This window comes from Haplochromis burtoni, unplaced genomic scaffold (genome assembly GCF_018398535.1).
Source record: "Haplochromis burtoni strain Fernald_Lab_line unplaced genomic scaffold, NCSU_Asbu1 Contig_228, whole genome shotgun sequence".
NCBI classification, from domain to species: Eukaryota; Metazoa; Chordata; class Actinopteri; order Cichliformes; family Cichlidae; genus Haplochromis; species Haplochromis burtoni.
Genome location: NW_024582589.1, coordinates 296,156 through 319,140, shown reverse-complemented (window position 1 = coordinate 319,140; position 22,985 = coordinate 296,156). Strand labels below are relative to the sequence as shown.

The 22,985-nt window shown below is 47.4% G+C and overlaps 1 protein-coding gene across 1 annotated transcript in view; it reads right to left on the bottom strand.

Moving 5' to 3' along the window:
• Positions 1-22,985, bottom strand: part of phldb1b (pleckstrin homology-like domain, family B, member 1b) — a gene marked incomplete in the record, with an annotated part of 91,191 nt that overhangs the window by 46,610 nt on the left and 21,596 nt on the right. The window contains 2 exon segments of the mRNA XM_042226794.1: positions 2,602-4,094; positions 9,960-10,085. Of these exon segments, the coding sequence (XP_042082728.1) occupies positions 2,602-4,094; positions 9,960-10,085 (1,619 nt within the window).

Here is a 22,985-nt window from a genome sequence, read left to right as displayed (position 1 = left end):
CGTGTGTAATTTACGTTGAGTAGGCTAACCACGTTATTACATTAATGCACGTAAGGTGAACTAGCAAACATCATCATAGCTACATGCGGCTGTCTTCTTGTTTGATGGCAGATACTCCCTTCACCCTGGCCAAAAAGGCTAAAATGACCAAAGAAAAACTGGAAAACAGTTAAACATGAGAGGGTTTAAGTTTGTGTTTTTTCCATTGTTTAAGCACTGCTTCCAGCCAAGAGTGATGCCATATATGCCACATAGCTGCAGAAAAGGCTAACATTGTTATCTTTTTACAAAAACCAGCTGAACATGAGAGGTTTTTGGACAAAGTTTGTGTTCTCCATTCTTTAAGCACCGGTTCGAGCACCGTTTAAGCACCGGCACCGTTTCAAAAGTACCGATTTGGCACTGGTATCGGATAAAACCTAAACGATACCCATCCCTACTCGAAACGGACTCTAGATCAGATATGGTCACCACGGGCACAGCAGCACCATCTACACGCTACTGTGGATAAATCCACTCCCAGTCCTTACACTATAGTCCCTTTGCTCCTTACAAACTGTTGGTTGGCCTGCCATTTTTATTCATTCGGGTCCAGACTCGGGTCCAGACTCGGGTCCAGACTCGGGTCCAGACTCGGGTCCAGACTCGGGTCCAGAAGCCCCCCGCTGCTCAGGACAAAAACGCAGCGTTTTGAAAACGCTCTCCAAAGCAGACACATTTGAAACGGTGCTATCGTGTCAGTGTGGACAGCGAAAACTGAGACTTTTTGAAAACAATGACACATTTTAGTCATGTGATGCAGTCATGTGACCAATTAAACTAAGATAGTGAACGGTATTATACTGCAGTTGTTTTGTTTGCTCTCAGGTTTGTCAGCCCTAGTATTCTCCCTGGCTTTTGCACCTTTGTACTTTTGTGTTACTCGCAGCAACAACTCCACCTCGTTGTTAGTCCATGTAAAAAGCTCGCTGCTTTTCCTCAACATTTTGCCGACGTTTCAAAGAGCAGCAGACAGGAATGAGACCGGCCCAATCTTCTTGCGTTTCACGCATGTGCAGGACTGGAACGTGAGCGTTTTGGGCCGTTTTAATGTGGACGCACAACTCTGTGAAAAGGACAAAACGACAGTGTGGACGCCGAGCGGAAGCATCGTTTTCACATCTATCCAGGCCAGCGTGGACGCAGCCTCAGTTATTTTAATGAGGTCTTCGTACTGAAACTAAACTTCAGATGTACATGTTTAAAACAGCGGCACTGTTGGCTCACACAGTGAATCCTACCTGACCGCTCAAAGATCGATGAGCAGCCTAACAGCACCAGAGCCTTTCATGGATATATACAGTAAAAAATATTTTACTATTATTTTGATATTTTTAAAATGCAGTTTCACCCCAAACAAACACTTGATCGTCGTAGGGAGACATGTTGGCGTAACTAACCAGAACCTGCCGTGGTGCGCTCTGCAGGACCTCTGAGCCTGTAGAGGTTTAAACAGTCTCAGTGTGCAGATCTGATGCTGCCCCCGTGTCTCAGTGGGAGGTACAGGATGTGACCTGGCACGCAGACGGAGGGCACGTTGTCTCAGGCCATCCTACTCGGTCGATGTCACTCTGTCTTTAGCTTATAAAAAACACCCGTCTGTAATTACACGCCTTCTCACGCAGGCACAAACACACACAAAGGCTTTTTAAGGACGATTTCCATTCAGAGCGGCAGACAAGTTCAAGATGTCTACGGCGCTCCCTCGGCCCCCTCTGCTCAGTTTAGGAAACAACAAACAATGCGGTTGCTACGGGGCCCCGTGAGCCCCCCGAGAGAGACCGCATGTCAGCAGCAGTCTGGACAGCCAACGGCCAGGCTGCAGACAGTTTGCAAGCAAACACGCAGACCATGCAATCGGTGCACCGTGCTCCTCCTGCAGGACACACACATTAGAGATAGCCGAGAGTATCTGCAGCACTTCCTCTGCTGATAATCACACTCATGAAAGAGCTTCAGCCACTTTCTCTCTCACTGGGAAGATCAGATCTGTGCTGTAAAAGTTTGACACTAATCATTCATGAATCTCTAGACGGTTCTCTGGAACGAATAATTAGTTAATAAAGTAATGAAAATGCCTGACAGTCTTAAGCCCAGCGGGACTATTTCACAGGTTGAAGGCCAGCGGGGAGACACTGAACCTCTAACAGTTACTACTGCTCACTCATCTTCTCGTCTGCAAGGACCACGGAAATTAGATTGTTCAGGAAATTCATATGAAACAAGTGAGCTGGTTTGTTCAGCCTGTAGAGGTTTAATGCAGTCCCAGTGTTACACCATCAGCTGATGAGCTAACGAGTTCATTAATACAGTGCGTCTGTCATCACAGTTTGTGACTTTAGGCCTTTGAAAAGTCTTCTCCATGAATTAAAGCTACTGAATTAAAAAAAGAGGATTACAAGATGAAAACCGTAAAAGGATCTGTCAGGATTATCAGCAACAACTCAGCTGGAAGAAAAGTGTGCAAACACTAATCAGCTGACATGGCGCATCCATAAGCTGTTTTTTAAAGACCGCTGAGTAACAACGGCACATCCCCGCTGAGGTACGGTCCCGACTCACCAGCCTCTCCATCTCCTGCTCGCGGAGCCTCTCCTCTCTCTGTCGTCGGTGGTACTCCAGCAGATCGTCCTCATTGTCGCTGATCTCTGTGATGCTGTTCTTCCTCTCCCTCATACCGGGGTGCGGTCTCCCTGCAGACATCTTTCTGTGGGTCCTTGGGCTGGCTACAGGAGAGGAACCCGGCAACGAGCCCAGACTGTAAGCAGGCGACAAGGAATTCCCAAAGCTCGCTTTCCGTACCCCTCCACCCCCGACGCTGCCCTCCGTCAACAACGAGGTAGGGGATGGGCTGCGAGCTCGGATGCCTCTGCTGCAAGTCTGCTCCTCTGACTTGCGCCGAAGTCTGGGGCTCTCTGGAACAACCTTGCCCAGATTTGAGGGGCTGTCCAGAGTCCTCAGTGGGTTCACCGTGCCCGGAAGTGCCCCTGGGAGAACTGGAACCCCTCTGCGAGCCAAGGAGGGGCTTAAAGGTGGCAACTCTCTCATACTGCTGCCTGCTCCACCGCCCCCGTTCACCTCCACGTTCCTTCGGGCCAAGCGAGGGCTTTCCGGGGGCTGCAACGAGCGCGGATGCTGCTGGAGAGGTGATCCTTGGATTATGTGGACGATGGGGTCCAGGGGAGGCTGGAACGCTCTGGTGGGTTGAGAAAGCTGCCTGGAGGGGCTGGAAGTGAGAGAGCGATCGGCCAGAGGGGCGTGCTCTCTGAAGGGGCTGGCAGATCTTTCTTGGAGCACTGTGGTAGTCTTGGTCCTGGGGCTGGAGGGCGACGGGGATGAACAGGTCGGAAACTTGGGTGTGGGCCTGGGGCTACTTGGCACAGTGTTTCTACCGCTAAGAGATTCACTGGAGGACAGAAGGGGGGTCTGCCGAGGGCTCTCAGACCCAGCTTGGCACAGTCCTGTGTGGCTTGGCTTGGGGCTTGGAGGAGCCTCCGTTAAGACCTTTCGCGGCAACCTGGGGCTTTCCTGAACCTTTTGGCTCACCCCACTGCTGCTGAAGTTAGGCAGTATGGTCCGTGGCTGGGGTACCGGCGGAGGCTGGGCGGTGAAATTGTAGCTAGAGGAGCGTACAGGCACTGGCGGCAGAGAAGAACTCTGGTCCTGGGGTCCTCCACTAGGAGATGGACTGGTAAAGCTTCCACTGCTGGCTGCTGAGGGGGAGGACAGTGGAGAAAAAGGAGGCGATGTGTTCTCATAGCTGGACCCCACAGACATGGCCCCTGGGCTGGTAGGAGGCGATAACAGATACCGGCCCCCTCCGTTGACCATGGGCGACAGAGGAGAGTGAGCTGCGGACTGGCCTCCGGGAGGCTTCATGGCGTCCGATGAAGAAGGCTGAGGGTCATCCATGACTAGAGAATCCATGATCTCCTGGAGGTCCCTCTCAATAGAGCTGACGATAGCGCTGTGCTCGGATTGGACTTTCTCTCCAGGAGCTGGGGGACACTGGGCTGCACTGGGCTGGCGATTCCCATTGACCAAGCTCTCTGTGTCTAGAGGGAAAGCAGAGAGAATAAAACAGGCATCAGACAGGTATTCAAACAGAGTCAACGATATCCTGCACCTCAATAACTCCCCCAGCTCCACCACATGCCCCGGCTCATTAGATATCACACAAAGAAAACATTTGCAGTGGGGCAGCGACGGCATTTTCATAATTCTAACAGCAGCAGCAAAAACAGACTGTTCAGGATACACTGTGCATCATGGCACGACTTAAACAGCAAAGCAGCAGTCATGAGGGTCCTTCAAAGGCTGACTACGACATTGCAAATCGCCATCAGTTAGCATCGCACAATGTTTTGGTTTTTTTAGTGCAAGGCAGGAAAAACAAAAGCACGCTCTCATTTGCGTGTGTACACCGACAACAGGAAAAAAACATACAGCTCTCCACAGGCTTCAGGTTCTGGTTAGTTTTGCCCTCGAGCTCAGCGGGTTTTACAAGGACTGCTGTAACCTGTGGCAGCGAGATGACTCGGGAGAGCAGAGTGACATCAAGGATCACTAAATCCTTGATGTCACTCGGCTCTCTGACCGGCACCGACCTGAGAGCACGGAGCGACGACACGGGAAGAAATGAAGCTCCAAACTAATATGAAAGACTGTGATTGGTTTCCTGCTGGACAGTCAGTGTCACTGTGTTAGATGCACATCTTTGTTCTGGGCGGTCCAACCAGCTTTAGTATAAAAAGCCTCTGTGGGTAACGAGAGTTATCCCTCACCAGAGCTTTTTAATACAACTACCTTCAATGACTATGAGAGTAACACTGTTGGATGATCTCTTTCCCCTGAACAGAAGAAGTGCAGTGACACTGTCTTCCTTTAAGAGTCTTTAACCCTGATAACGTTCCATTATTCCTGTGTGGTTGTGTCACAGCGTTCCTTACTGTGCCGAAAACATCCTACGAGCCTTAGCCCCTCCTAACTCTTCACAGCCGCACTGAAATGAAACTATTTAAAACATGTACTGCCAGACTTCCTCACCTCCCCAGAGAGCTTCACAAACTGCTGAATTCGAACCTGTTATTTAAGATGCATTCAACGTCAATTTTCCAGCCTACTGTGGAAGACAGGTAAGTACAAGGCCAGAGAAGGGATTAGTGGTGAGGGGAAAAAAGGAAGGAAGGACACACAGACGGCACTGGATAGGAGAAAATGTGCCTACATAACCCAATTACTGTATGGCCCGAAAGCAAACGTAGGACACAGGCCAGGTAATCTCATCTTAATCATCTTCCTCCAATGTCAGCACAGTAGATTATAACACCAGAAACACACAGCCACGTGGCTCTGAGGCAGGGAACACTCCACAGATCAGGTTTTATTCACCTTAAATGAGGATTATTGTAAGGTAGCGTCATCAGTGCCAACACAGAGGTAATAAAACAGCTGTCGTGTCTGAGAAGCAAATAAAAGTCAGTTTTGTGTCACAGAGGCAAATCCCATCAGTGCAAGTGCTTTAAAATACAGAAGCTTCACAAATAATACATTAGCTGTGCCTGCTCAGCTGACACCACAGCAGCTATGCCTGCTTTTTCTCTAATAACGCCAAGCTCTGCCCACGTGACAGCCTCACCACAACTGAATATGAACGCATCTGCGTGTAAATAACACGGCAGTGAAGTAACAATGCTAGTGTCACATCGACCGTCACGGATCCTGATGTGAGGAACACACAATACGGGATAAAGGCGGCCGTTTGCTGAGGGAAAGCCCGTGCAATGATGTCATGGCATACAGACCATCGCCTCCAGCGCATCGCGACAAACTTCATTTAAAAACTGGCAATTTACGCCGGCGTGTTCGCGGGTAAAGACGAGCGCCGGCTTCAACATGATGGCATGATATTTTATCACACGGAACATCCTCTGCTTTTCGGCACCAATTCCATCATATGGAAGCGCTAGCTAACAAACACACACTTGGTTCATCTGCCATTACCCATTTCTCCCCCTGACAAGAACGCCGTATCATGCTGTTAGCAAAGAAGATCAGATGTATTTAGAGGAAATCACACAGTCGTGTTTATTAATGTGATATGATCCGAATAAAGATGCAAAGTCACAGTGATTGGTTCGAGTGTGTACCGCTGCTCTAAGACGTGCACACCTTCTTAGATAAATGCACGAATGAAAAATCGACGTATTGTTAATGGAGTTTGGCGTGTGACCGCTTGGCATCACTTTTCTCAGGCGCGGAGAGCTAGGGTTACTCACATGAAGGAATAAAACTGCGCCCCGGTCAGTTTCAGTGCGGTTCACCTGCTATATGACCCACACATGAGGCCACGTCCTCCGGACAGCGCTGACAGGGCGGCTGTGGCAGAGCCCCGCCGTGTCTGGCTCCACACACACCGAAGAGACACGGAGCTTCAACGCCGCGCTGACAGTTCAGCCGGGGTGCTGGGTACCGCTGCGGACCGCCGAACCGCTGGCGTCAGGTTACGCGAACAGTAACACGGCATTTCCGGTCTTGACTTTCAAAGTAAAGCTCTATTAGCGTCAAGGGAACGTGCCACTGTTGAGAACATTTTCACTATTAAGGCCGATTTTAACTGAATATGAAAGTCAATAAAATACCTTAGAAGTGCAGTTTTACAATTAAACCCAGTTACGAAAAACAAATCGCTCTGAACTCCTGGTGACAGGCATTTATTTTATTTTGAAGGTACATTTGTATGACTGACCGTGTCGTGGTTTACTTAACGAAGCTTTTCCTGCCCGCAGTGATGAACCACTGCGAGATTTGCGAGCAGTTTGTCACGGCAGCACATTTTATTGTTCGTCACTGTTCTCTGTGTCAATAATGCAGTTTAGATGCGACCGAGGAGAAAGTATTAAAACGGCCCGTGTCCACGTTAAAGCCAGGGATGGCGGTGAGAGAGCGATGCAGCTTATTAGTTTACCCAAACAAGACGAACCTCAAAAAGATCAACTTTGGGACAAAAGTCAGAAATGACAAATATCCCTGTGCATCCACCGTCTGTCTGAATATCTTTCCACATAAAAACACTCACACTGATCGAGCATGGTGAAATATTTAAAGGAAAATGAGAGAGGTTCTTCTGGGATGGAAATGTGGGTTTGGAAATGGAAAACAGGGGCAGGAAATATGTGGCGGTTACCCTGTTAAATGGCAAAAAGATCCCCAGTTTGACGTCCTAATAGTGCTTTATTAATAAGCACTTGCTTTCATCTCATAATAGTGAAAAAAAGAGATTCAGCATGCAGCAGTGCCAATCTAAAACCACAACTGCATCCCCAGCCTTCAGCCTTGTCCTCAGAGCTGTCCAGCAGCCAAGTCACTGGGAGATAAAGGCCTTTCACTGGGAAGAATACAGAAGGCTGGGGAACAGGGACCAGAGGGGAAACCCAGGCAGGGAGGGCGCAGAGATGGGAGACAGCACACTGGAACTGGGAGCTTTATAAATAGCCTCTGAAAAGGATACTGTAACCCCAGCCATCAGCCACTTTAAGGAACCACAAAGCCGTCTGCTGGCCTCGCACTGAGATACAGGAAGTGCCAGCTGGATGAAAATCCAGCAAAGCTTGCAGAAACTAAACGAGACAGGTAAATGCGACGGATGCCGCTGCAATTTGTGACTCTTTGCTGGTCTTCAGTAGAGGATGTGACAGTGTGTGGCTGTCTGTCTCTCTGTCTTGCACAGAAACTGATGACATGTCCTCTCTGCCAGCGCCACGTGGGACAGGCTCCAACCCCCCTCCAAACCTGATAAACAGCTAAGGAAATGGAGGGCGGACTGACAGAGTGGTGCAAAGTGCACACGACTCTGGAGAATTGCATGAGATTTGATTTTGCAAGACAATCGTTACAAAGTGATGCAAGTTTTAGGATTCACAGAAGTAGGCCATAAACAACTAATATCCCAACCAGCGCCACCAGGCTGCTGACAACACCAAACGTCCCCTGTCTGCAGGACTCATTGCAGTGTTACCATGTATGTGTGGCAGCATGGTCCCGTTAGGGAGATCAGAAGTCCTCAGGAGCCCTGGACCAGCAGAACTGATTTAAAGCAGACTCAGAGATTTCGATCAGTAATTTTTCCATCATTCACGTGTGTATGGAAAACAGACTGTATACTAAAGACAGAAGCAGGATCACCCATTGTTAGCATTTCCACACTGACCATCTCGGCATTTTGCAGCAGTTTGTGACGAGGGAACAGCAACGAGCAGCGTTGACTGTGAAACGAAGGGAAGCTGCAGAATGATGGGCCGGCGGCATGTCAATCACAAGGTCACCATGACCTCATTGATCCTCTATTTGTAATCGGAAGATTGCCAGTTCAAGCCCCGGCTTGGACAGTCTCGGTCGTTGTGTCCTTGGGCGAGACACTTCACCCGTTGCCTACTGGTGGTGGTCAGAGGGCCCGGTGGCGCCAGTGTCCGGCAGCCTCACCTCTGTCTACAATGTACAATGTAGCTGCCATCACCAGTGTGTGAATGGGTGGATGACTGGATGTGTAAAGCTCTTTGGGGTCCTGAGGGACGAGTAAAGCTCTATACAAATACAGGCCATTTTTATTTTACTCTAATGGAATCTTTACCCGTTTACTCAAGTCACACATCAAGTAGGTCTGTGAGTCATTACAAAGAGTGCAGGGTTCATACTCATACAGCAGCTTCACATTTCAGACCCACAAACTGTCTCCATCTTTTGTGTACAGGTATACACGTTATGTGCTTGATGGAACGTGACATCCATGTGTGGTGCTTCAGTCTATCAGCTCTGTCCAGCCGTCACACCTGTACTGACTCTACCTGCACCATGAATCTGGAGAGATGCTCCGAGGTATCGTAAAGACAGGAAGTGACTACAGTTTGTTGATCCTAGAGCACAAACTGCATCTGTACATCGCAGAGATTCAGCCTAACCACACTCACACTGACTCACAGCTGACACACACTAGTTCACACACAAAGATAACATGTGCCACTTTCAAGTCTTTTCAAGCTGACACGGCGGACATGCTGCGTTTATCATGGGAGTGGCATAAGTAATCTTCATCTGAACGCAACTCAGGAATGCGTAATTGGTACGTTTCTAAACAACGGAAGGCTTTCATTAGTGGATCAGGAAGTCCAGAGCAGGCAGCGTGCCTGTGTGCTATACTTATCCCCTGGTGGCACGCCGTGTCAACTGTGGGGGAGGACGGGGGACGAGATGCTGTGACAGCTCCCTGGAAGTATAGCTTGTCAAGAGAAGGTACACTTACAGCTGTGGGGACACACACACACACACACACACACACACACACACACACACACACACACACACACACACACTTTGCCTGGAGACAGAGGAATGAGATGAAACATGCATGGTGTGAGCTCGGTCCCAGCTGGGCCCTGCTCAGGCTCTGGGCTCCAACAGACCCTCCAAGTGACGACGAGGGTCTGATAACAGAGCTGCAAACAGAACTCTGACCAATCTATGACTCTGCAAATATAAAATGTCTTTTTAATGAAACACCAACCAAAGTAACTGAGAGCGGCTGACGTTTGAAAAGCCAACAAACACACAAAGAAAAGTCTGCTGCTCCACTTGCTCCACCCTTGTGTGGAGTTTACTGCTGTACAAGCAGCCACCTGTAAACTACACCTCTTCACCTCCAGCACCCGCCTTTTTACCGTCTGCTCCTTTCATCCGTGCAGGCCGAGCTGAAAATGAGATTTCTTACGGGGGAAACGAGGTCTTTCTGTTTCCTGCACAAAGTGCCAGTGCTGAGGTTTTCAAAGTGATTTGTGTTTGCAAGGTGTGGAGTCAGTGCTCCCGAGTAATAACAGACAGGATATACTACGTATGTATGTGGAAACCCCACAATAACAGCACAGTACCTGCACAGAGTCTGTAGTCCCCAGCAGAGACACTTCCTCCTTGGGGCATCATACTCTTCATCCTGAAGGCTTCCTCAGGGTGGTTGAAGCGAAAGAAGGCTGATTGGCCAAAACACAGCATGCAGCCTGGAACAGAAGCACATACATTTCATTTTCACCTGTGCTTAGTCATCACATCCCTGTACCCTGTAGCTCTGCCACGGGAAGCTAGCAGGTCACAGGTGGGCCACAATTATGTGTAGTTGTTTTAGAGTAGGTGGGGCTACAGGGGTGGGAACCTTTGGAGAACCGTTATCATTGTTATCATTGAATACTGTAAAGTATTTTTGCCCGAAATGCCCATCCCCAACGTCACCCGCCATGCAGGTCGAGAATCACAACCAATGTTTGTCTGCAATATCTCCGAAAACTCTCCAAAAATGTCGTTTATTGAACAGTTTCTGATGTATAAACTGCTAATAAAGAACTCCTGGTCCAGCTATGAGAGGAAAACGCTCAGCACAGCCACACATGCTTAGTGCGACCGGGACATCTATGTCTATGTCAGCAAAAAAAGCAACAAGTTTGCTGTTTGTTTGGGAACAAAGGCATCACTGCCATTCAGTAGATGGCACTAAGGCTTTAATGTGTGTGCTAACATGATGCTAAAGCTCAAAAACAAGTACCAAATCTTCATGTAAAGACTATAAAGAGCTAGCTTAGCAATTCATTAGCAGAAATACTCACTTCCCCACACAATAACCAACAACTTTTAGTTTCTGACTGTTTCCTGTCTTATTTAAGACATGAACATTACAGGAATGAAGTGGACTGCTAACCATTTAGGAAGAGCCAACATAGTTTTATTCCACATTTACAGTCTTTATGCTAAGCTAGGCTAAAGTGTCAAATTCCTTAAGTAACATAAAAACCATCCATCATCCATCCATCTTCATCCGCTTTATCTGAGGCCGGGTTGCGGGGGCAGCAGCCTAAGCAAAGAGGCCCAGACCTCTCTCTCCCCAGCCACCTCCTACAGCTTATCCGGGGGAATACCAAGGCGTTCCCAGGCCAGCCGAGAGATATAATCTCTCCAGCGTGTCCTGGGTCTGCCCCGGGGCCTCCTCCCGGTGGGACATGCCTGGAACACCTCACCCAGGAGGCGCCCAGGGGGCATCCTTGTCAGATGCCCGAACCACCTCAGCTGGCTCCTTTCGATGTGGAGGAGCAGCGAAGTAAAAGCGAAGCTCTCAATTTACCGGTCAATCTACGTCCCTACCCTCACCTATGGCCACGAGCTGTGGGTAGTGACCGAAAGAACGAGATCGCGGATACAAGCGGCAGAAATGAGCTTCCTCCGAAGGGTGGCTGGCCTCTCCCTTAGAGATAGGGTGAGAAGTTCAGCCATCCGGGAGGGGCTCAGAGTAGAAGATAAACACCAATCTAAATTTAAAAAGTAAACAACATTTTCCTCAAATATATTTCCTTTGACATGCAGTGAAGTACAGGAACAAAGTAGTACAAACAGTAAGCATATCTGTGTGTGTACTAATAAATATGCTGTGACTTTCCACCACAGCCCGACTCATTCCTAATATTTCACATACAGACGTGAGCAGCATCGTAACGCTCACAGAGACTGGAAACAAACTATCCCTGAGAAACTGCTGATGCGTCTCACAGCAGCATCCAGTCTGAGCACAGAGCGCACACGACCGTTTGAATCGCCAACACAGACGTAAGTAAGGTGAACACGAGGCGTCCGAGTCGTTCTGACAGCATCAGGAACGAGCTCACAGACGCTGTGCTGACTCAACCATCATCCACACAGGGCAGAGGGCACACCGTCCTCTGGCACGGTGCAAACGGGCCACTGATGACACTTAAACCTGATATAGCTGGATGAAGACTGCAGAAAACAAAGTACAGAAAAGATCTGAGACGTGTCCAAGTTCAGGAGACACATCTGTACAAACTGTCAGGATGGTTTCTCTGCTTTCTGGGAAGCAGGAAGGCACATCGGAACTACAAAGATTCAAAATATATCTAAATAGTTCCCAACTTCAAAACGTCTGACTTCTCGTCACATCGGTTTACACAGCAGAACAATCTGATCTGCCTCTGCCTGACATCCTGTTTCTGCAGGAGCTACGTCCAATTAAAGAGATAAGATGATAAAATGCCGTTTCAGCAGATCCACGATAAACAAAATCTGGTCAGAATAATTCTATAAAGAAAACTTCACAAAATTCACATCCATTGCCCTGAGCAGCTATATTCTAGCTGCAACACGCTACAAGCTAACGGGCCAGTCACAAAATGTATGAATCACAGTGCAGTCCAATAAGCTTTAAACACAGCGGTACCTCCGTGTCCTGGTGAGAGCTCAGTGTTGCTCTCAGACTCACTTTTTAATGGTTGTACTGGAATTAGTTGAACCTGCTGCAGGTTCTGGCTGGGGTCCGCGTCCTGCCTTATAAAGGACGTCCATCACCAAATGGACTCTTCTCCAGGAGACACTTGTTGCACAAGTTAATGTGTGAAATGCTGTGTTAGAAAAGACTGAACGAACACTAGTCCTGCTGAACTCTGCAGCTCCCAGGTGGCTCAGGACTAACAGGTGCCTGTCTAATGCATTTACACAGATTTCCATTGTCAGAGTAAAAATGTGCGGTAATGGTTGTTTGACTTTGTCCACCAAACTCAGAGCCGTCCTGTGTTTGAGTAAATGTGTCTGCTACAGTGTGATGCAGCGTTTCACTCAGATGGAACCAGCGCCACACACTCCCCAGCTCTGTGTGGTGATATCAATCACATCCACCTATCTGGTTTGAACATCAGAGCACATCATTCACAGAACTCATTCAGCTCCTTCATGTGCCATGAGCCCGATAACAGATCAGCAGTCGCACGTTTATGGTTTTCTCAATACGGCATCATTATGTCCTGCTGACATGACGAGGGAAAGGTCTTCCAGGCCAGCCGGAGACAAGATCCCTGCCTGTCGTTGTGAGGCCTGAGGTAAAGGCAGGAAATCCTGCTGTGATGGACGACAGAGCCAGATTGGCCTTTTATTATGGAGAGACACACACGCTGACAGCCTGGGGAAAAACACCTGATTACATCTTGAGCCGTGGGTGAGGCCTGATGGAAAACAGGTGCAGACTGCTGCTAACATGAGCTTAGCACAGAGGGGTCAATGCCACTGCAAAAAACAACAACCTGTGTAGAACGGTGCATGGACTGCTTCTTACACAGCACGCTTCTACAACTGAACACTGTCTATGCAAGTGCTTCTAATATTCATACTCTGATGGACGCATCGCAGAGGAACTTGGGGTTAGCATCTTGTCCAAGATATTTGGCATGTAGACTAGAGCAGACGGGGATCGAACCACCAACCTTCAGCTACAGCCCTAGAATACATTTACTTCTCTTTTTCTCATTCGTTTGCATGTCATAGGCTGGTAACAACTATTAAAGTCTGGCTGTAAGCCACTCGAACATGGCAGAAGCATAGATGTATATGCTGTGGTCAAGTCAACATTCATGTTTTACATGAAATAATACTGTCAGAAGCAGCCACATTTGAATGGCAAGGTGGAGTGCTAAGCTAGCAGCTAACGCAGCAAGCTTTGTTAGCTGCTGGTTATGGACCAGCCTCTAGTGGCCATTAAAGGAACTGCAGGAGGTTGCGGTTTGGCAGAAGATCCCTGTTTAACTACTGCAGCATGAATAGTACCAGTTATACTCTAATCGTTTACACACTAAATTTCAATGTAAAAACATAAAGCATCGTCCCTGTAATAAAAATGATTCCTGTACTGTAAAATAACATGTTGATGCTAAATGCTAATAATGATATTTATATTAGTGCTATAAAATGCCTGCATTAGCAGTCCAAGAGCAGAACTGTGCTGATTCACATTAGTATTTATTTCCGCCACCCGTCTCTGTTTCCACCAGTGTTACAACACCGTCCTCTGCATAGTTTTGGTATTTTCCACAGTTCAGTATTTGCAGGATAATGAGTGCACCCTCAGTCTAGTCACGAATGAGGAAACACAAGAACTCGCTGAAAAGGACGTTTAAAAGCAGCCGTCGGTACGCTGCTGGTGCGGCCCTCAGAGCCACGTCGGCTGAGCCTCCATGCCTTCACGCGCTCCACAACTTCAGCGCTTATCTGACTTTTCTGCCTCCCTGCTGTGTCCTCTGGATTCTGTCCACTTTCACTGAATCACACCCCTTCCTCTGACTTGCACGAACATGATCTCCCTGGTGAACATCAACTTAGGCATTTAGGAAGCTCCTGGTTAAACCAATGTAGCTTGAAGAGGCATGTATCTGACACTGTGGTAACACAGTCATCACTCACTCTGAGCCTACAAGGGTTTGGTGATGCCTCTGCGGCCTCGTTTTCACGCAGCAGTTCTGTGTTGATTGGAACAACAGTGACGACTGAGGCTAACAGCTAGCTGCAATAACAACATTTCTTTAACATACTTACTGCTTATACAGTCCTGCTATTAGAATTTAATCAGTATTAAATATGTGCTAGTGTGCTGTATTTTGGTGGTTAGCTATTGGATTGGACATGGAAAATATCTAAGCTAGAAAACATAAGGTATTAGCATTTTCCGAGCCTTGGCTATGCTAATTAGCAAATGCTAAATCAACACTTACTGAAACCAACAGGGCACCAGTTTCAGCTTTATTCAGTTTCGATGTGCTGATTTATCTTTAGAAATGAATATTGAAGTGTTTCACCTTTATGTCAGATGTGAACAGAACTAATAGCAGAGGACTCGACGGCTGTCACAGACCTCTGTTTGTCCCACTGCCACATTTTGCTGGTTTGGCCACTTTGGAGGTGATAGCATATCTTTTGTGTAGTATGTTTACCGTCATCATGAGGCCTTTATTACTCACTGTGTTTCATGGGCAAACATCTGTGGCTAAATGGAATGTGGCCACATTAGTGATTACAGTGTGTCTTTGTGAGATACGATGTACAGAGTCAGGTTTATGTCTGAGTTCATGCTGGATGATTCACATTAGCAGCCACTGCTTTGTTGTTCTTGGCCTTAATGCATTAGTCTCACTGCAGTTTGTGGTGTGAGCCAGCTGAATTAGTTGTGCAGTTATTAAGGACGATTCTCGCTTTAGGGTGTAAGCTCCTCGCCTGCTGCTTATGTACGTCTGACAGTGTGAGATTTACTCTGACTTTGTGTTTTTAATAGCACAGCTTTCATTTAACTGTCACTCAAACAGCTTATTTAACTGTTAAAATACAAAATTGTGATTAAGATTCAACTTTGATAAACTGTGCAGCTCTAGTAGCACGTAATCTCAGAACGACAACCTGTTAGTGACAAACTGTTTGAGCATCTTAGCTAACTCAGCACACAGCAGACAAAAATACCCAAAATATGTGATTCCAGTTTGAATGCTCTTTTCCTGAAAGACAAATCACTGCGATTGTAATCGAATGTTTTTAACCACTGTGATCAAATAAGCAAAAATATCAATAACATGTAGGGCGACACAATTTCACTGACTCAAACATAAGTGAAGCTGTTGTGTTAAAGGGCATCGTCATGCCACAAAGGCCCGTTTTATACAGGACAACTGATATTCAACTTCTTTTTCTTACTGTGAAGTTGACATTAGGAAAGCAGATGTGCAGAGTGGATTTAATCTTTTATAGCTGTCAGGGTTTGGTGTTTGTAATCAGCTATAACAGTTGGTCCATGAAACATGGCGTCACTGTTAGTCTAAACTCCAAACCACATTCCTGTTCAAAGCAAGCCTCACTGCCCATCAGGAGACTTTTACCTCAGCACGTTTTGGAAAATGATTTCACTGGATTTGAATTCTAATGGTCACCAGTTCATGTCCAGAACAAGTTCTGCTAAGGCTGCAGTTGTACTTCTAGCTCCATCTTTGCTCGGTCCAGGACTCTGAGTGCCACCACTGCGCTATGGAGACCTCCACACATCCACGCCCAGCTCAGGCTGAGAGGAAGCCAACTTTACAGGATGTAAAGGACAGCTCACTGGTTTGTCATGGACGACACCCGGACAGGCTGCACACATGCCTGTGAGACCACTAACTGCCACAGACTGAATAAATCACACCAGTGTGGGGCTGTCCCGTGGACATGTGGACATACGGGACACGGTGATGGACACGGTGATGGACACGGTGATGGACACGGTGATGCAGAGGCTGCTGGAGGGTGATGGACAAGAGGACATGTTTCTCCTCCTCGGTCTCTCAGCAATAACTTCTGCTGGCATTGACTGTGTGTGTGCGCGTCTGTCTGTGTGTGTGTCTGTGTGCGCGTGTGTGCCTGCGTCTGTCTGTGTGCGCGTGTCTTTGTGTCTGTGTGCGTGCGTGCGTGTCTGTGCGTCTGTGTGCGCGTGTCTGTGCGTCTGTGTGCGCGTGTCTGTATGCGTCTGTGTCTGTGTGCGCATCTGTGTGCGCGCGTCTGTGTGCGTGCGTCTACGTGCGTGCGTGCGTCTGTGTGTGTGTGTCTGTGTGCATGCGTCTGTGTTTCTGTGTGCGTGTCTGTGTGTGCGCGTGCGTCTGTGTGTGTGCGCGTGCGTCTGTGTGTGTGCGCGTTTGTGTGCGTGTCTGTGTGCGTGCGTGTGCGTGTGTGTGTGTGTGTGTGTGTGTGTGTGTGTGCGTGTGTGTGTGTGTGTGTGTGTCTGTGTGCGCGCGTCTGTGTCTGTGTGCGCGGTCTGTGTCTGTGTGCGCGCGTCTGTGTGTGTGTGTGTGTGTGTGTGTGTGTGTGTGTGTGTGTCATTGTGCGTGAGTCCGTGTATGTCTGTGTGTGTGTGTCTGTGTGTCATTGTGCGTGAGTCCGTGTGTGTGAGAGGCTGCCCAGGATCAGCCCGACAGAGATCACACAGTTCATAGATGAGCGTTCAGAAACAGTGGCAGGCTTGTCCCACTGTGGGAGTGGGCTGTCATGCTGAATGCACTGGAAGCTCTGACTGTGTGCAGGATAAGAAACATGACAGCATTGTCCAGAGGAGTGGCTAATAATCGACCTGTGAAACTTTCACATTCACCCAGTGCTTCCCAGTTTAGGCACATCTATGGTTTCCTTATTGTTCTTCATTTATACTGGTTTACACTGTGGATGCTCACATTAGACTCATGGAAATAATCCTCCTCACTTCAGCTAGTGTCTGTCTCCTGAATCCAAACTGGAAGCTGGGTCCACAGAGGAGGGGCCTGAAAACTGAACTGCCTCCCATTAAGTACTCTGGGAACAACAGGTAAGCTTTACTGGGCTGGTCTTTACTGTCAGGGCGAGTGGGGTCTGATAACTCAACACTCCGTGTGTGAGGATTTAACAGGGAAGAGAAGCCGGTATGGGACAGACGTGCTCGCTCCGTCTGGTCCCAGTCAGTGAAGTCTCCGTCTTCTGTTTCTGGCTCTTTATGTCCCAACAGAGCGTTTTCCACGCTCACATACATGACATAGTAAACACACGTGTTCCCAACCACGCGTGTGTCTCCGTTTCATGTCAGAACCCTGCTGTGACAAACATCTGTTCATTTAACAATAACCCAAACACGCTGACATTTCCAGGGATGAAGAGACGACGACCTTTAAAGGGAAGTTTGTCCTCATTTATTCCTGAATCCCAAAGCAGAAGTGATGTGACATTTACCAAACCGCTCCATCTGCTGAAACGCTGCCGGTGAAGTCCATGACGAGAACTCTGTGCCAATCAGCACTTCAGTGCAGCTTCTCATCGGAGGGATGCTCCCGCTGTGTGGAGCATCAGATGGTCCTCCACCAAACAGGTACAGATTTATGATCCGGGGACACGAGAAGCATTCACCCGGGTGAGGTTTACACAGATGCTCTAAACGGGCCGTGGATCCCACTCAGTGCAGAGGAGCTGGGGCGAGTCAGGGCGATACATCACGCTCCATATGGAGCAGCCACACGGTGACACTGACAAAGTGCTGCGCTTCATTGGGCAGCTACAGGAACCAATGGTAATTTAGGCTCATTGCAAAGCCAATAAAAAGGAACGACAAATGTTCCTCTGGGAGACGTCAAACTTTGGATCACTCAGCAGAAAGAGCAAGCAGGACACGAGCTTATCTCTACTGTCTGTTCTCAAACGCCAGCCTCCACCCGAACGCTGAGGCTTTCCATCTCATCTCCACCGCTAACAGACCTTCCTTCCTCATACTGAACACAGCACAGGGTGGGACGATTAATGAGGCAGCAGAGAGGCCGAACCCTGACCACGCAGAGGAATGAAGCACTCCTAAAACCACACAGTCTGTTACTTAGACGAGAAGGGCTCTGAGGGAAAGACTTCAGGATGGGTCTCCTTCTGACCGCAGCTTCATCTTCAAGCGTTAGCCATGAATTATGCTAATGACACAGAAATATTTCCAAGAACAAAACTTGTATGTCCCCAGGTGGCCCAGGACGACTCCACAGTCCTCAAGGGTCCTGCTTAGCTGGGGTGACAGGGAAGATTAACTGAGGGGTGATGAAGGTCAAACTCTTTGGTGATCAGCTTTCCTCTGAGCCAAGATGGTAAATGGCCTGTATTTATATAGCGCCTTACTAGTCCCTAAGGACCCCAAAGCGCTTTACATATCCAGTCATCCACCCATTCACACACTCAGTGGTGGTCCACTGAGTGTGTGAATGTGTGTGTCCCTTTTGTTGGGTCTGTGTTTCCACAAGCCCCGCTAGTTTAGAGACTTATCATGAAGAAAACAAGACATAACGGACCATCTTCAACCCGCTAGCGAGGGAAGTCTTTGGTCAAGAACCAGCTCTTGGAGCTCACGCTGCTAACCTGTGTCCAGCCCAAAATCCTTCAAAGAGCAGCTTCCCTCACAGCTATTTACTGACAAACTGTTACAATACACATCACAGCACAAGCACCTCCCACTGTAAAACCCCCCAATGGTTCTAAGACAAGGCACTGTGTGTGTGTGTGTGTGTGTGTGTGTGTGTGTGTGTGTGTGTGTGTGTGTGTGTGTGTGTGTGTGTGAGTGTGTTGTGTAGCATGTGTCTCTGTATGCATGACTTCCTGCTCACGCAAAAGGATCATAAAAGCAGGAAGCAACATCACAAGGAACAGATCTTCCAGATAGGCTGTATCTGCAATAAAACCTCCCCCAGCACAGAGTGGCTGGAGAGGTGGTCAGGGACAAAGGAATGTCTTGATCCTATAGATTGAACTCAGACTTACAAATTTAAGAAGCCCAATGACAACATTCAACAATTAGACTTAACACCTTTGACTAACTGTACAATCAAAAGGTTTACATCAGCGCTGTAAGTGCACTATTTTATCAACCTGGGTTTGCCTCTTATCTGTATTTCATTTTATTTAATTTTAATTGCTGTACAGTACTCTGTTTCTGGTAACTATTGTCCATGATGTAAATATGTAAAAAATGTGTATGTTTCTGTTCTGTGTCCTGTTTGTTTGTATATGTGTTTTTCTTTTTTTCTGCCTGTCCCATTTGGTTCTTTAGCCGTCAGAATTGTTGCCTGAAGACCAACAAGGAGACCCAATGGATTTACTTTGCCAAATGGATCATCATGGCCTTGCCGTATTGGTCCATTTGATCGACCTTTGTTGTTATTATTTATTTTATTTTATTTTCAGTTGTTACAGACAGGACAGACATGACTGAGGGATAGGAAAGGTGATAGGAAAGAAAGATGAAGGAAAAGAAAAACAGGAGGGAAGAGGGACAGTGAGAAAGGGCACTTAAAAAGAGAAAGAAGAGAAAACAAGCAAAAAAAAAAACAGAGCAACATACTAAACACAACACCATCAGGTTAATCTAGCTAAGTGTAAACAGCAGTAAATACTAAATATTGAATATTGTTGTGTAGCAAGCAGGATCGACAGCGCACAATGTGCTTGGAAATAGCAGCCAATAGAGGTGTAGTTTGTGTCTGTGAACACCCGTGTGCACACCTGTGTGGATCAGCGCGCTTGTATTCAAAAAGTTTCTCCATGTAATGGTCTGCTAGAGAGTGTAGAGACCCATAGCCCCGTCCCCCAGGGCATGAAGCAGGTATGAAAGAGATCCAGGCTTCGGACATCCAGAGGCCCCAGAGAGCGAGAGCCCAAGGAGGACCACCGGAGGGGGGGCATCTGTGCCACCCTCCTGGGAAGAGCTGAGGAGAGCCCCAGACGAGGGGTCACCCAGTAGCCATGGAACAGAAGCCAGAGGGGGTTGCAGTGGCGTGCCCGCCGGCTCTGCCGGCAGCCAGCTGTGCCAGAGTGAACCGAGCCGCAGGCCCGGAGGCCCGAGGGCCCCCTTTGCCCTGGAAGAGGCCTGACCGAGCAACAGGCGCCAGGCCCCGCCAAGTAGTCACCGGGAGTGACTGGTACATACCTGAGCGCCCAGCCCCGGACACCAAGAACCACCAATGCACCGACCCCTGAGGGCATCAGTCACCGGCAGGGAGTGTGGTGAGGGGAGATAGGCCTTGGAGGGCCTGGGAGTTCCCAGAGAGCTGGAGTGTAAGACCCGACCTGACATATAGACACAGACAAACAGGCACACACAGACACAAACATGCATTCCCACCCTCATGCACACATATACAAATACTCAGCACTCACCCAACGTAGGGATACACATAAATGGACACACAATCACACTCCCCAAACAAACTCTATAGCCCGGGTCCAGGTACCCTCAACCCTGGAGGGGGAAACGGCACCTAGATCCAGGAGATGTTACCCTTTCCCCGGGGTGGAGGCAAGCAGACCGCCCGAGGCTCCGCAGCAGCAGGGAGGCCCCGCATCCCAGATCCCAATCGAACGGCCAACACCTGGTCAGCTACCTTCTTTCACGGCGTCTTTAACCCTTTAAGACCCACCATAGAGCCAAGTTCGCCAGAGCTTACTTCATATTTTTACATGCTGTAGTTCCATTTTTGGGAGCATTTCAAGTTGCTAAACATCAATACAACTGTTATAGCCCAAAGTTTAATAATATGTATGCATTAAGTCCACAGTAACTACATAAATTGCAAAAAAGTGCAATAAACTACAAATTGAAAATCGTTTTTGTTTTTTTACATATATTTCTACTTAGAGACATTTCAGAGGTTTATCCCTCAAAACTTTAAATACAAAAAAGTTGCACAAAATAGTTTCCAACACCAGGAAATTTATTTTGAGTGTCTTCATAGTTTTATTTTTGAGATACACCAATTTTTTATATTCTGCAGGAAAAACAAAAATAAATCTTATAATTCAAATTTGCAAAAAACCAGCATGTGCATCAAAATAAACTATTTTCAGCAGCGCAATCTGAGTTCTAAGCATCCCAGCAACTATTCAGAAAAGCATGAAGTCAAACATGACTTTTAAAAACACCAGTACCGGCTTATAAGGCCCCAAAGGTTAAAAACTACATTTTCTGCAAAAATGACATCACTTCCGGTTTCGGGCAGGTAATGGTGGACATGCGATAGTTCGCGCTGACGTCTATTCCAATGTAGGAAGTGTTACGAACAGCTGATCGGATCGGCAAAGCGTGTTTCTGGATTATTATGTTTTTGTTGCTGCAAGTGTTTTTTTGCAAAGCTTTATGTGGAAGGAAACCGTGACCGAGGACAAGCTGATGGCATCAGATGTAAGTACAACTCCTCCGGTTTCATATGCAAAAAAGAAATAAATATTGGGGTTAAATAGCAAACTGTTCAGCAAAGCCTTGATGATGTTGATCCTCTTCAGGAAATGTTGGCTGCACTGCACCATTTCAAAGGTTTCACAGTTTTAGGAAATATGCAGATGTGTTTGATGTGAATAGCAGCACAGCACCGAGCCACGTCCTGCCCAGCTCTCTTTCACTTTCCATCAGTCAGTCACCAACACTTCATTAGCAGCGGCTTGGCTGAGGGCTGGCTTCATGTGCAGCACTAACACACAGTACGTAGCTTTTTTTAAAACGCGGCAGTATTTCCTTCTTTCCCTCGTTCAGAGGAACCCTGTGACCTGGGAAAGGCAGGGATTCTTCCAAAAACCAACCAAAGGCTACGCTCAGCAAAACAAGCTGTGGTCGAAACTGAGATCGCTTTAATGGGGAGGTAGCCTTCCAACACAGTCCGACGGGGAAATCTAACACATTGGCACTTTTCATAATTACAACTGCCTCCAGTTAAAGGACGGGCGATCGAGTGGCCAAAGAGAGACGGAAGATTGGAAGTGTGTGCATACATGAGTGACTGAGATTGATTACCTGGACAGAGAACGATTTCTCCCTCAGCACTGCAGAGACAATCTGCATAATCACTGGCTTCATCACAGTGAGTGCTCTGCACCCTGCAGAACAGTCACAAAGAAACAGCCAACAGTGAAGGAGCTTTGAAAGTGCTGAATCAGCTTTAATTATGGCTACACTTCAGCAGCGAGGACACTTACTGCAAACACCATCAGCTCCGTCCACAACGGGACTACAACCCCACTCTCTAACAAACTTGTACAACACTTCAGTGGGTTACAGAGCACACGAGAAACGGTAAACATTGGCCCAAGATGACATCACATACATTTATAATCTCAGTCAGCTCAAAAAGCACATGACCAGCAATCTTTATCAAACAGAGCAACATGATTCGCAAATGAAATACCATCTATGAAATGAAGGACAGTATTTTTAGATCATTTATAATTTGTTAGAGTTATCAGATGCCCAGCATTAGCTAACATTACCCATGAATAACAGTTTCGATTTCAAAAACGAAGCAACATATCCTTCACAAATTAGAGCGTCGCTTTTAATTTCCTTCATAAAACTTTTTTTCTTTTAATTTCCTTCATAAAACTGAATTTTTTCTTTTAATTTCCTTCATAAAACTGAATTTTTTTCATGCTAATGTTAACTAACCTTAGCTTTAATGCCAAGGTTAGCTAACATTAGCTTTAATGCTAATGTTAGCCAACATTAGCTTTAATGCTAAGGTTAGCTAACATTAGCTTTAATGCTAAGGTTAGCTAACATTAGCTTTAATGCTAAGGTTAGC